At 38.1% G+C, this 15325-nt stretch overlaps 1 protein-coding gene across 4 annotated transcripts in view; it reads left to right on the top strand.

Moving 5' to 3' along the window:
• Window positions 1-14801, top strand: part of SMAD4 (SMAD family member 4) — a 54174-nt gene extending 39373 nt beyond the window's left edge. For 3 of the 4 annotated variants that reach the window (XM_081078819.1, XM_081078821.1, XM_081078820.1), the window contains exons 11-12: window positions 6821-6959; window positions 8443-14801. In XM_081078819.1, coding sequence (XP_080934945.1) covers window positions 6821-6959; window positions 8443-8654 — 351 coding nt within the window. In that variant the 3' untranslated portion in view covers window positions 8655-14801. Of the gene's footprint in view, window positions 1-6820; window positions 6960-7488; window positions 7602-8442 lie in introns of all 4 variants that reach the window. The other variant, XR_013995290.1, reaches the window with a different exon arrangement.
• Window positions 14802-15325: the final 524 nt, after the last annotated feature.

Genomic DNA, 15325 nt, shown 5'->3' with positions numbered 1-15325 from the left:
ACCACTGTCATGGATAGATTTTTATAACGATCTCAGGCTTTTGCCATGAACACTAAAGAGCTGTCTTGTGGGCCATTTTAGTGGAGTAAAAATATCTCATTTTTGTCATATTAACTGTCTAAGATTAAAATACAATTTTTGTTTACCAAGTATATTACTGTTCTTTAGAAGAGTCTTCTTATTAGCCCCAAAGAAAGAGATGCAGGTACACTCTAAATCTGTCACTGGCATTTTCTTCATTTGCTAACTTTTGGGCCAGCAGCAACTAAAGAATCTGATATATTCTCACCAGCGATATTACTGGGGTGAATTGTATGCAGGTAACATGAACCCCTGGAAGGAGTGCACATTGGGAATACACCTCCCATCCCCAGCACACATCCACAGGCACATTTTCCCCTTTTTAATTAAACTGAGGAAAACATAGGTTTGGAAAGCCATTCTTTCATTTTATAAACCAAGAAGCTAGACTTAAATTGTGTTTTTTGTTTGTTTGTTTGTTTTCCCTTCTACAATGTTGATTTTTTTCCTGCTTCTCATTACATTGCGGTCATCTTATATTTATGAACATGTGATTTAATGAAATGGCATTTTACAAGCTTTAAATGAAACAAATGTTTGAATTCTGTTTTAATGGCCTTGCTCTTTTGCTTTAAAAAGTGGGTATGATCTGTTTTGTTTAGTATTGCATAGCACTGGGCACTCAGGTTTTTAAAAACAGCCTTCTTGCGATAAAATTCACATACTGTATTATCTATTTAAAGTGTACAGTTCAGTGACTTTTAGCATATTCACAGTTTTGCAGCCATCACCACAATCATTTTTGGAACATTTTTGTCACCCCAGAAAGAAACCCTGTACCCTTTAGCCATTACCCCCAAAACCCCCATTTCCTCCAGCCTTAGACAATCATACTTTCTGTCAGTATAGATTTGCCTATTCAGAACATTTCATGTAAATGGAATCATACTATATGGTTTTCTGTGACTTCTTTTCCTAGGCATAATGTTTTCAAGCATTGTCCATGTGGCATATATGTGTATTTCATTGCTTTTTATGGTTGCATAATATTCCATATATTACATTTTACTTATCCATCAGTTGATGCACGTTGGGTTTCTACTTTTTGGTTGTATTACAGATAATACTGCTATGAACATTCGTAAGTTTTTGTGTGAATGCATGTCTTCATTTCTCTTGGGTATATACCTAGGAGTGGAATTGCTGGATCATAAGGTAATGCTGTGTAACTCTGAGGGACTGCCAGACTATTTCCTAAAGTGGCTGCACCATTTTACATTCCCATCAGCAGTGTGTAAAGGTCCCAGTTTTCTCTACAGTCTCATCAACACTTATTATCTGTCTTTTCAATTTAATCCATCCCGGTGGGTGTGAGATGGTATTTCATTGTGGTTTTTGATTTGCATTTCTCTGTTGATGTTGAGTCAGGTTTGTTTTTTGAACACATATATGTTAGGGGAAGAGAGGGCAGTGGGTGCTTCTAAGCCACAGGTGGGCTCAGTTGAAGGTTATTATGACCCCCACTTAAATTTATGCCCATTATATATCGTGATTCTTATCTCCAGGTCAGGTAACTTAGCAAGTCCTTAGTGCAGTGTTATGTTTACATGCCCAGAATACCAATACAGTCATTTGTTTCTCTTTCTGGATTACTAGGTCTTGGTGTTAATTCAAACTGAGAGTATTATAATTAAGCCTTATGAAAGAAAAATGCTAAAATTTGACTCCTGGTTGAAAGACAATATCTCCTGAAGATGTTGACAGTGATCTTTATATGACATTCACCTGTGTTAGGTAATAGGTTTGTAATAAACTTATATGAGAGTAACCATAGGAAACATATCTAAATAAATAAAAATAGAAGTAAATTGTGATTAACTCAGGACGGGTGATCAGAAATATCACTGGATCTGAGCCAAAAATAATGAAAAACTTTGGTTGCTTTGAATTGTCTTCATCAACAAGTTAGTCAAATTCTGAAAGGAAGATGGTAGCATTTCATTGTTAGGCTTAATTTTACCATCCAGTAGAACAGCTGAAATCTACTACAATATAGTGGGTCAGAAATAGTATACAGCCAGGAGGCAACCCAGGTTTCAGTTGGCAGTGTAGCCAATAATCACAAATCTTCTGGTTTGAGCTCTGTAATTACATAAATAATCCACTTTGGAAGGAAGGTTTGCTGAGGTGCTTAATGAATCATTTTTCGTTACATCTTCAGATAAAAGGCACAATGTTTTAAAATTTTATCTTTGTAGTTACCTATAATATGTGCTGCTGTTGTTAGCATAGATTTAGGCTAAGACTATCATCGTTGCGATTGTTTACAACAGTGTAAAGAACCTATGTGTGAAGATCTGTTGGTTATTTTTAATGACTCATTCAAGTTTGAGAGCATATGTGAACCTTGGGAATTTATACGTAAGTTTTATTCCCTACTCCCAGATAATAAGTTTATATATGTGCCATACTTGGTTAGTGATGGTTAAAAAAGTTTTAAGTGGTTGTAAAGACCTAATTGTAAAGCACAAAGCTATAAAGCTCCTAAAAAATAACACAGGAGAAAACCTAGATAACCTTGGGTATAGTGATGACTTTTTAGCTACAGCACCAAAGGCACGATCCATGAAACAAACAATCGATAGGCTGGACTTCATTAAAATTTAAAACTTCTGGTCTGTGAAAGACAATGTCAAAAGAATGAGAAAAATAAGCCACAGACTGGGGGAAAATATTTCCAAAAGACACATCTGATAAAGGACTGTTATCTAAAACTGAGCAATTCAGAAACAAACAACCTGATTGAAAATGGGCAAAAGTCCCGAATAAACACCTCACCAAAGAAGATACACATAGAAAGTAAGCATATGAAAATATGTTCACCGTCACATGTCATTAGGGAATTGCAAATTAAAACAGCAGTAAGATACTATTACGTACTATTAGAAAGGCCAAATCCCAAAGCATTGACAGAACCAAATGCTGGCGAGAAGGGGGAGCAACAGGAACTTCATTACTGCTGGTGGGAATGCAAAATGGTGCAGCCACTTTGAAGACAGTTTGGCAGTTTCATATAAAATGAAACCATACTCTTACCATACCATCCAGTAGTTGTGCTCCTTGGTAGTTACCCAAGTGAACTGAAGACTTATGTCCACACAACCATCTGCACATGGGTGGTTACAGCAGCTTTATTCATAATTGCCAAAACTTGGAAGCAGTCCAGATGTCCTTTAGCTGTTGAATGGATGAATAAACTGGTACATTCAGTCAGTGGAATATTAACAACACTAAAAAGAAATGAGCTATCAAGCCACAAAAAGACATGGAGGAACCTATTACATGTTACTAAGTGAAAGAAGCCAATCTGAAAAAGGCTACACATTCTGTGATTACGACTCTATGACTTTCTGGAACAGGCAAAAAAATGGAGACAGTGAGAAGATCAGTGGTTTCCAGGAATAAAGAGGGAGAGAAGAATGCATAGGCAGGGCACAGAGGATTTTTGGGGCAGTGAAACTACTCTGTATGGTATTACAATGTTGGATACCTGTCATTAAACAGTTGTCCAAACCCACAGAATGTGCGAAACCAAGAGTGAACCCTAATGTACACTATGATTTTGGGTGATGACATGGCAGTGTAGGTTCCTTGATTGTGTTATAGCAAATGTACCATCGTGGTGTGGCTTGTCGGTGGTGGGGGAGGTTGTACTTGAGTAGGGACAAGGAACTCTACTTTCTGTTCAATTTCACCGTGAACCTATAACTGCTCTAAAAAGTAAAGTTTATTAATTTCCTCCTTAAAAAAAGGGATGGTAGAGCTATTTGGCTTTTCAAATATTTGAGTTTCTGCTTTGTGTTATATTAGGTAATGCCTTCTAGGTCATAGCCCAATGGAAAGATTCAGAATCTAATGGACTCTTGGGAAATCTTGAAAAAAAAAAATACTCATTTCTGTTTAGGGCATGGGATTTCTGATTTCCAGACCTGACTTGGTTATGCTTTTTGTCCTGAAGTCTTTTAGGACTAATAGTTTGCCCAGGTAATACATACGTATATATTTGGCAAATTCATCTCTCTTTAGAGAATAAGACGGTTTAAGTTTTGTCTTTCATTGATGCTAGAAGATAGGCATTGAGTCGAGAAATAAGTAAACAGGAATGTAATTTGCTATTCGGAGGTTGTTTTGTTTATTGTTGTATGCTCTTATGGTTCATGTGAATACAGTTCATGGTTAAAGACAATCAGAAGTTTTTCAGGTATCTGAAAACTAATAGTTTGGGTCCTAAGCCTGTTGTTTACCTCATAAAATAGTATGTTATTTATTCTTTGATTATTATATCCTTGAATATCTTTTGAATTATTCAAGGATAATTATGCTTGCTCATATTTGGGTTTTGTATGTACTCGGAGGATTTTTTTAAAATTTAGTTTACTATTTGAATAAAGAATATGGTCACAGGGTTCAGAAATTAAAGTATATAAAAGTTTGCTTTCAGCAGCCTTGCTTCTACTCTTGTCTTTGTCTTCCTTTTTCTGCAACTTCTATAGATGACCACTTTGCTTGTATAATCTTCCAATGCTTTTTTTGTTTTTAAAGATTTTATTGGGGAAGGGGAACAGGACTTTATTGGGGAACAGTGTGTACTTCCAGGACTTTTTTTTTTCCCAAGGCAAGTTGTTGTCCTTTCAATCTTAGTTGTAGAGGGTGCCATTCAGCTTCACATTGTCCTTTCAGTCTTAGTTGTGGAGGGCGCAGCTCAGCTCCAGGTTCAATTGCCATTGCTAGTTGCAGGGGGCGCAGCCCACCATCCCTTGCGGGAGTCGAACCGGCAGCCTTGTGGTTGAGAGGACGCGCTCCAACCAACTGACCCATCCAGGAAGCACTCAGCTCAAGGTGCCGTGTTCAATCTTAGTTGCAGGGGGCGAGGCCCACCATCCCTTGCTGGACTCGAGGAATTGAACTGGCAACCTTGTGGTTGAGAGCCCACTGGCCCATGTGGGAATCGAACCGGCAGCCTTCGGAGTTAGGAGCATGGAGCTCGAACTGCCTGAGCCACCGGGCCGACCCCTATCTTCCAGTGCTTTTTATTTTTATTTTTTTTATTGGGGAATGTTGGGGAACAGTGTGTTTCTTCAGAGCCCATGAGCTCCAAGTCATTGTTCTTTCAATCTAGTTGTGGAGGGCACAGCTCGGCTCCAAGTTCAGTCGCAGTTTTCAATCTTAGTTGCAGGGGGCACACACAGCCCACCATTCCATGCTGGAATTGAACCAGCAACCTTGTTGTTGAGAGCCCGTGCTCTAACCAGCTGAGCCATCCGGCCACCGCACCAGCAGCTCAGCGGCAGCTCCTTGTCTTCAATCTAGTTGTGGAGGGTGCAGCTCACTGACGCATCAAACCCGCAACCTTGTTGATCGGAGCTCATGCTATAACCAACAGAGCCATCAGACTGCCCATCTTCTAATGCTTTTTAAATGCAGATATGAGCAAATACATGATTTTAGGAAGTTTGTTTTTGCCTATAAAAAAGGTGATGTGATTTATCATCCATAACTTTTTGCTTACTGAAAGAACATTCCTGTACTTTCATGAGGATAAGGATAAGGTGGCAACCCTTCGGCCAGCCCGGTGGCTCAGGTGGTTGGAGCACTGTGCTCTTAACGCGGAAGGCTGCCTTTTCGATTCCCACATGGGCCAGTGAGCTGCACCCTACAACTGGACTGAGAAACAATGGCTTAAAAAACGGGGGTGGGGGCAAAAAAAAAGTAAAAGAAAAACTCTTAAAAAAAAAAGTGGCAACCCCTTCCTTACTGTGCAGCCCTTGGCAAGGCTGATAGAGAACACTGAAATTATTTATGAACTCTTTAACTCATCCTGAAAGGAAAATGGCTACAGGGAGGCCAAAAACAAAATAAGTAACAGTTATTGACAGCAAACTATATACTATGCCAGGTATACAACAACCTTGTGGAAAAGCATGTACACTTAGTATTCCCATTTTATAGATGAGAAAATTGAGGTTCCATAGAGGTTAATAAAGAACCCATGTAATTAGCAGGTATTAGTGATAATATTCAAAGCTAAGCTTTTTTAAATGATGAGCATTTTTAAAAATGTACAGAAAACTGAAGAGAAGCTAGTTTAATGAAATCCCGTTATCCATCACTGAGATTCAGTAAATTTTGTATTTGCTTAATCTATCCTTTTTATCTTTGTTTCTTTTTAAATTGAGTTTAAATGCATTTTCTTTGTTTCCTAAGTATATTAAAACAAGTCCTAGACAGCATGTTATTTTACTCCTGTGTAGTAAAGCATGCATCTCTAAAAACTGCAGATGTTTGCTTACATAGCAACAATGCCATTTATTAAACTGCTCCAAAGAGCTAGAATGTTAAAGAAGTGGGCCAAATGACAAAGGTGATCAATTCAGCCTAAAGAAAACTCTCAGCAGTTTGGTTGGACAGGGTGGGGTGATTTCTTAACTGTTTATTTTACACAAAGGGATGGTTTTTGCAGGGACAATAATGGCTAACCCACACTGAACTAGGTAAAGGGTACAGAGGCATGTGGTTGCCACAGCTGTCCTGATGGTAAAATGTGCCTCTTGATGAGCTCCCAGCCACCTCTCCTAACTACCAATTATAATATACATAAAAAATGAAAATTCGTAATTAATTGTTTTCTTCTGAGAGCTCAATGAAGCTATAAGTTTTAAATAAAGTGTGCATTGGTTTTTAATGTATGGGATATTTTCCGATGAACTCATGGCATTAAACTTACACTTTTTTTTAAAAGGTCTTTGATTTGCGTCAGTGTCATCGTCAGATGCAGCAGCAGGCTGCCACTGCACAAGCTGCAGCCGCCGCCCAGGCAGCAGCCGTGGCAGGAAACATCCCTGGCCCGGGATCAGTAGGTGGAATAGCTCCAGCTATCAGTAAGTATGCTTTCCGTTCTGGGTTTTCCAGTGTAATAGTTGGTGTTTCATCTTTATTCACTCATTTGCTTTGTTATTTTAAGCAATAGTAGAAGTTAAAGTTCTCTTTACTGGGATAATAACATTTTTGAACTTGTAAAAAGCTGTTCCTCCATAATAGTTGCCCTTTGTCTAGGACCCTATTTTCATTCTTTTTGTATCAAAAAGGGAGTCATGGGATAAAGAAGAAAAGGGGTTATTGTTATATTATTGGTCATCTCCCCTTTTTTTGTTAATGTTTTTAATTCCTGTCTCACCAGCCAGGGTGGGTTGTTGTCACCAACATGCTTGGCTTTATTCTAGAAAATTGAAAGCATATTTCAATTTGAGAATTAGGCACCTCCATTTTTTTTTTTTTTAATGTATGCTAAGCATGGAGAGAAAACTAAGTGAGGGTGGTATTTTGATAACTTGAAGACTTTTTTTTAATTTTAGGGTAAAATTGAACTGTGTGCCAGGTTTCACACTGATGGGGAATTTTTTACTGCAGAGTTAAACTCCTGACTATAGACTTTTATGATGGAAACACGTGGCACCCATCTTCCACGTCTGAAGGCATAACTAGTGATTCATTCAACCCCTGTTCTTAACCTCTTCAGTGTGGTAAGCAAATCACACTGGCTAAGAAACCTGCAGTGGCCCTGCAGGTTTCTCTACAGTACATGCAAATTCCTCCCGTTAGTTTCATTGTAATACTGAATGCAGATGGACTATATGACTGTATGTTCTGACTGGAAAGTTAGATGCAGAGTCTCCATTGTGACTTACGTTCAGGAGTTTACAATATAGAGGTAGAGAAGGCATATTCATTTACAGAACTTGATTTTTTTTTTTTTAAATTGGGGTATCTAAACCATTTATTTGCTAGTTTTGATGTTATAAACATGCTTTTACTAAAGAGTCCAGAACTATTAAAATTTTTCATTCTCATCTGCTGCCCCCATCGAGTAATTGTATATTATCTCTGTTCCCTTGTGAAATTGAGAGACAGACATCATTTGGTTGTCTAAGAAGTTTTAGTGGAACCAGGACTGTTAACTTTCTCATTCTTAGTCATGTCTTACTGTGAATTAGGCTGTTTAGACAGACAAGAAGGTTCTTAGAACCAGCTCGTGCACATGCACTACCTTGTACAAAGTTGTTTCTTATCCCTTCACCTCCACTTCTAAAGAGAAAAATTGTTGGAGTGTTGCTAGATTGTAATTTACTTTATAATTGGTGGGAACAAGAAGAACCATGTGGAATGTAAATTGTCTTAACCAAAAGTTTTCAGTCCCCATTGATAAAGTTTAGATCTGTACTTACTTCTTGGCACTTTGACAGAGAAGTTATATGCTGGGGAGAGTGAAGTAAAGAGAGCTGGTCACTTGCTTAATGTAAGATGTAGGGAGGATGGGAAGAGATCAGCCTGTCCCTCTGACGTCTTCCAAATCTTTTCTGTTAGGTTTGTCTGCTGCTGCTGGAATCGGTGTCGATGACCTTCGTCGCCTGTGCATTCTCAGGATGAGTTTTGTGAAAGGCTGGGGACCGGATTACCCACGACAGAGCATCAAAGAAACGCCTTGCTGGATAGAGATTCACCTACACCGGGCCCTCCAGCTCCTAGATGAAGTACTTCACACCATGCCTATTGCCGACCCACAGCCTTTAGACTGAGGTCTTTTACTGTGGCGGCCCTTGACATTCATTTTCAGGATGGTGGACTATAAAATACAATCCTGTTTATAATCGGAAGATATATTTCACTTTTGTTCTGCTTTGTCTTTTTCATAAAGGGTTGAAAAATAGGTTTGCTGCCTTGCTCCTAGCAGACAGAAACTGGATTAAAAAAAAATTTTTTTTTCCTATGTAGAACTTTTCAGGCATGGCTCAGAGCTTGAAGATCAGGAAAAACACATTCTTATTAAATTGTCACCAGTTATTATGAAGGAATCATTCCAATGCTGGAAAATTTAGCCCTTTAAACCGTCTTAGACCCTTTTCTATGCAGAACATCAGTATGGTGTGTTACTCTACAGAATAAATTCAATATTACTGATTTTAAAGGCAGAGGAGTTCTCAAAGTTAATTCACCTATGTTATTTTGTGTGCAAGTTGTTACTGTTGAACACACTTTACTCCAAAGTATTGTGCCATGTGGGTGAGTTAATTTTACCAAGAGCAACTTTACTCTGTGTTTAAAAAGTAAGATAGTAATGTATTATAACCTTTTATCCAAAATATTTTTTTTGCAAGTTAAACTAGTGAAGATGATTTCAGTTCAGATTGTCTTGCGACTTCGATTTTATTTTTGCCAAGGCAAAACACTAATCTCTGTGTGTATACTGAGAATTCCTTAAAATTACCAGACAAAGAAATATCGTTTAAAATTACACTTGTTATCCCTGTTGGATAACTGTTTATCAAGTAGTATGCTTTTGCCCTGTTAAGCAGTAGATGTATTCTATATTTCTGGGCCCGAGGTTGGTTACTAAGAAGCCTAGAAGAGGAATTTCTTTCCTTCATTAATTCGTAGGGAAAGGTTTTGTATTTTTAAAAACACTAAAAGCAGTGTCACTCCACCTAATATCTCACCATTCTACAAAGGTGGCAATGCTTAAACTAAATGATGAGTATTTTGGAAACTGCTAAATTCTATGTTAAATATTGTGCAGAATAATGGAAACATTACGGTTCATAATAGGTAGTTTGGATATTTTTGTACTTGATTTGATGTGCGACTTTCTTTTCATATACTGTTTAAATCATGTATGTTATGACATTGTTTAAAATTCAGTTTTTGTATCTTGGGGCAAGACTGCAAACTTTTTATACCTTTTGGTTATTCTAAGCCCTTTGCCATCAATGATCCTATCAGTTGGCAGTGACTTTGTATAGAGAATTTAAGTAGAAAAGTTGCAAATGTATTGACTGTACCACAGACACAGTATGTATGCTTTTTACTTAGCTAGTAGCATAAATAAAACCGAATCTCAACATACAAAGTTGAATTCTAGGTTTGATTTTTAAGTTTTTTTTTTTCTTTTGCACTTTTGAGTCCAGCCTCAGTGGCGAGACACCTTCTACTAAATGACAGGCAACAGCCAGTATTGCAGCTTTGGTTTTCCCTCACACTCTACTGGGACTTCCCCACGGACGTTACGTATCAAGTGTAGAGTTGGTTATTTTTTTGATCTTTTACTGTAGCAAAAATAGGCCTGATTGTCTATGAGGTAAATAGGTTGTCTACAGGATAAATAGTGTGAAATAAAATTATCTTCCTGATGCTTTTACTTTTTGCGTGGGGGGCAGTTTGAGATACAGAAGCACTTATGCATGAGAGTCATCCTTATAACTGCTTAGATAAACAAGCCTTCAGCCTCCTCGCTCAGAAGATCTTCTTACGACCATCCTAGAAACCACTGAGTTTGCTTATTGCCGTGAGTTAAGCATAGCTCTTGATCCGGCTACATGTCTTTTGTTTTTAAAACAACTTCTCTACCAGCTCATTGTCCTCTTGAGTACTTACAAATACCTTTGTTAAAGACCTCATTTTAATCTGTAGAAGTTTGGTGATTTAAGTTTTATTGGCAGATTTTTAAAAAAGCTACTACCTTTATTCTTTAGAAATTATTGACTTTAAGTCCATTTTACTGTGAATGAATAGTAATGAGAGGAAAGAGTTTTAGAATGACTGATTTTTAAAATCCAGTTTATTTGATTAGAGCCATAAGCATGCTATGATGATAATCTATTGCCTCCTTTTCTATTTTACGGAGGGTTTTCATGTTTAATCATCTGGGGAAAGTATGTGGAAAATACTTGCTAAGAAGTCTGTCTTTGAGGCCAAGCCACCTGTCTTGGTTTCTTTCTGCTAAGAGCCATAAAATTACTAAAAAGTACATACAAGTACTTCTAGTTATTAATTGTTTTGTATTTATACCTAGATGCACCCACATGCTTTTTGAGAAAATATCTAGTATGTTAAAATCAGTTATTCCTGAGAGCTTAGTTGTTAAATGGTATTTCCATTTTTTAAAGGTAGTCATCTTTGATGAGTAAGAGTAAAGAATCAGTAGGTTTAAAATTTGTGCCTACTTTAATGGTAGAAGACTTTCAGCAGCTCTCAGAATCTGATTATTAATGAGGATATGATTCTGGGTGGGTTTTCTCTCGCTAGTTCGTATCTCAGAGACTCTCAGAATGTTGAATTTCAGTGAAAACTGAGTGAGAGATGAACCAAGTATGAACCTTTATAATCCAGTATGAGGCCCATTCCACTTTTGTCCAGTGCCTTTCTGTGCATTATCAAAGGGAATCCGTAATGGTGTTGCCTTCATTTTCCAGGGAGTAGATTCTTTTGTGGGATATAGTCTTATCTCATTTTTTAAACTATACTACACCTGGTTTACAAAGATAGTGATAATAAATCATTGCCATAGAACCTTGTTTTTCCAGAAGCATGGCTCATTTGTATTGGCCTAACTACTAAATAGGTCACCTATCCCATTCCTCCTGTAAACATTATAGGTTTACAGATTCGGTGGTCTGGCTGAAGGATAACCAAATAGCCACATAAACTGAACACAAATTAGTTGTGTTGTATTTCAAAGTTAAAAATCCATTTTTGTGTTGGAAATGGCAGTATTTGTAATAGAAAATTTGAAGGCAAAACATAATGCCCTGTCTTCCAGGGAATAAATACCTTATATTAAAAGTTTATTGCAGTTTTCTTTTTGATTGTCCCCATCTGAAGAAGGGAAATTTTATATTTTCCCAAGGCGTTCCTTTACTATCTGTGAAGGGTAAAGAATAAGAACATAAGGTGAAATATTTTTATTCCTGGTTTGGTGGTACCTGGTCAATTTAAAGTTACTCATTAACTATTACGCAAAATCAGATTAGTTCACATCCTTTTTGAGGGCCTTTTGGAAGAAGCAATTTTTTTCTGAGTAGGGTAGAATCCTTTTTGTTGATAGTTTATAATGAGTATATGAAAGCAATTACCTGTAAAGTCAGTTAACAACTCTTTTGTAGATGGGGCTTGGTTAAGACTAGCAGATAATAGAATAAAGAAATGCATTCTTTTTCTTTCCAAAGGCAGAACCCATCTTATTGCAGATGGTCATCTGTAAATAATCGCCGAAATCCTCCTTTGCAAGATTATAGAAAATAGGCTATGAGAAACTTTTGTTCAAGCCTTTCCATTTTTTCCTGACAGCTAGATACGGAAGGATGTAAAAAGTTCGTGGCCTTGTTCGTAGCAGAGTCCTCAGGCCCAACCTTGCCCTGTAGTACTTGTCCCAGTGTTGCTAGGTTGCTTATCTTATTTATCTGGTATCACTGTGGAATGGAATTTTCTGCATAATCCAAACTTGCCTTATTTAAGCAGTAAAACTTTTGTTTTAGCCATTTCTTTGATGGAGTTATTTAATGTGTATATCAGAGAACGTACTGGGTATAATGTTTCTTTTTGTGTCAAGCTGTCTTTGTAGACATTAGGGGCGGCCTGGACAGGCAGGACTGTTTCGCCTTTACTAAATGGTTACCAACCGACCGCTATGGTTTTGAATGTTTCGTGTTTTTACACACCCACCCCAGTCTTCTCCCTTTCTGACAGTGGCCACTTCCTGTGTGTTGTTAGTGTACCTTAGTAGTATCTTCTTCCTTTTCTTATTCATTTTTTCTAGCTGCCTGGGCAAGGAAACCAGATAACCAAACTTATTAGAGCTTTCTTGGAAACACAAGGGCAAACTGGGACGGGGCCCAAGAAACTTTCCTATAAAGTATTGAAAAGGACTTCTGTGCTTTGGCTTTTGACTGCATAGAGTGCTTCCTGATTCTTGCTGAGATTCAGGTAGTTGAGGTAGAGAGAAGTGAGTCATGTTCATATTTTCCTCCTTTGTAAGATTTTGAAAGGTTTTGTTGCTTCCACTTGAATGCTGCTCACATAAAAATTGGGGTTCCAAGGGGTACTAAATTAGTATCAATAGTCAGAGGCAATACTGTTGCTTAGAGGTGACACCAGCAAAAAACAAACAACAGAAAAACGAAAAACCTTGGGAAACGAGAGGGTCATTTTCATTTCGTTTTGGTGTCCCCTTTTGAGCCCAATGTTCTGGCCTTCCTCCTCTAGATGTTTTTGACCTATAGGTGCCTTTATGAGAATTGAGGGTCTGATATCCTGCCCCAAGGAGTAGCTCAAGTAATTGCTGATGTTTTCAGGGGTTTTAACATCAGACTTGAATAAATGAACCCCCGCTTCCCTTTTTCTTTAACTGTAGGAAGGACTGAGGAGAAACCTCTGATGAAGACAATCATTTCTCTCTAATGATACAGATAGTTTTCATGGTTTATTTAAGATGCTTTCTCAGTAGATGTCAGAGCCCGTGTTCTTGTTCAACCTGAATTGAGTGGCTCTGGGTTGGGGCCAGACAGTTGTACTCTCTAGTTTGCACTCTGCCACTAGTTTGCTGTATGACCTTGGGCAAGTCATTTACTTTTTTGGGCCTCAGTTGCCTCATCTGTAAAATGAGGGAGTTGGACTAGATGAGTTCTTCCAGCTCTGAAATTTAAGTGACCTTGCCTACCTTGCAGCGATTTTTGATTTCTTCCTTACCTTTGCTGTTTGAGGGGGCTTTTTACTTATTTCCATGTTATTCAAGTGAAACTAGGCTTGATATTTTATTACTACTCGCCTATGGACAAGAAGTTACATAATATGTCCTTAAGACATAAATTCAACCAAAGGCCTAGCACCACCTTGGGGGCTGCAATAAATATTTAAAAAACAAAAAAACACTGAAAGGGGGAAAAGCCTTCATTTATTTTCCCATCATCTTTATTAAAGGTTTATTAAGGCTTTTTTTGAGTCACGATGTTCTCCCTTTTGGTTTGGTATGTGTGTGGCACCATCCCCTTAAGTGCTGTGTGCTCATAATATTTTTTTTCCAACTAAAATGGATTGAAAACTTACTGTAAATGCCTAATGATATTAGAGGTCATCACTTTGGATCTTTGGTTTCTTAACTCTTCTATGCTAAAAATGGAAATTCCTTTCAACTGCATCAATTAAAATGGTTTATATAACTCAAGAAAACAATACCAGTGGATGATTATTCACGTTATCCTTGGCTCTTTTTAGGTCTATTTTGATTAGACTTTTGGCTGGAGCATTCCTGTCAGAGTTCTCTTCCAGCCTATCCTTGGATGAGTGTAATTAATGAACTTGGCTTTTTCAAGGACCTTGAGAGCCTTCCTTGGGGTTGGGTTGAGGGTGGGGGGTTGGGGAGTCCTGGTAGAGGCCAGCTCTCTGGTAGCTGGAGAGGAAGTGATGAAACCAGCTGCTGTTGCTATGGCTGCTTGTCATTGATAGAAGGACTCATAGGCTTGATTGGTTAAAAGGCTAAACATGGAGCCAGCAAACTTCCTCCAGGTATTGGGTTCTGGCCAAGGCCTTGGACATGTGATATAAGGGAAACATGTGAATGCTTGTAGATGATGAAACCCTGGTGGGCTGCAGAACCATTTGGAGGAAGTGACTGGGGGTTGGGACAGATTTGGTGGTGGTATTTCCCAACTCTGTCTTCTCCCCTGAACTCCAAGGAATGCAGCTATGATAAAACCCAGAGAAGAACCACATTTAGCTTCTGCTTTTGGGAAAACTGGTCAGCTAAAGTTGTGGTAGTTGCTTTGTGGCTTTCTGTATACTTTTGCCTGGGTGAAGTCTGTGGCTGAAAAATAGTTAAAACTTTCCTGAGAACTCTGTAACAAAGTATGTTTTTGATTAAAAGAGAAAGCCAATTAAATAAATCCGTGCTCATTCTTTTTCTTAAGCTTGTGGATGTTCTGGCTCTGGAAAGAGTTCCTAATCACTTAGAGAATTCTTAAACTTGCAGACAATATTTTCTTTTATTGTTCTATGACCACTGAAATGGGAAATAAGGTATTTAAAAATAGGACAATGGAAGAACAGTCCCCATTATTTTTTTATTTCTAAAAGGAGAGATTGGAGTCATGGTGGTTAGAGAAGATGTAGGTGCCAGAGGATTATGAGAATAAAGATGCTTAAAGGAGAGACAGAAATTGGAGATTGGAGACCCTGTCATTGCCCATCTAAGGATTAAGGAAAGCTACTTACCCCCAGCGACCTGTGTGAAATGGGGGTCAGCATGAGAGGTATGTGTCAGGTAAGGTGATTCTACAGCAGTGGCTTATAAAAAGCTTGACTAAATTAATATCTTCTTTCTGATCTTGCTGGCGTGAGTTCCAGAGGTGTTTATGAGAGACTTGTTCTCACCTGACTGAAAGTTGACAGTATTTTAGGCTAGAACTTGAAGAGTGTAGTA

Source organism: Rhinolophus hipposideros (genome assembly GCF_964194185.1).
Source record: "Rhinolophus hipposideros genome assembly, chromosome: 17".
Lineage (NCBI taxonomy): Eukaryota > Metazoa > Chordata > Mammalia > Chiroptera > Rhinolophidae > Rhinolophus > Rhinolophus hipposideros.
Note: the sequence above shows the minus strand (reverse complement) of the source record. Positions and strands in the feature narration are given on the sequence as shown.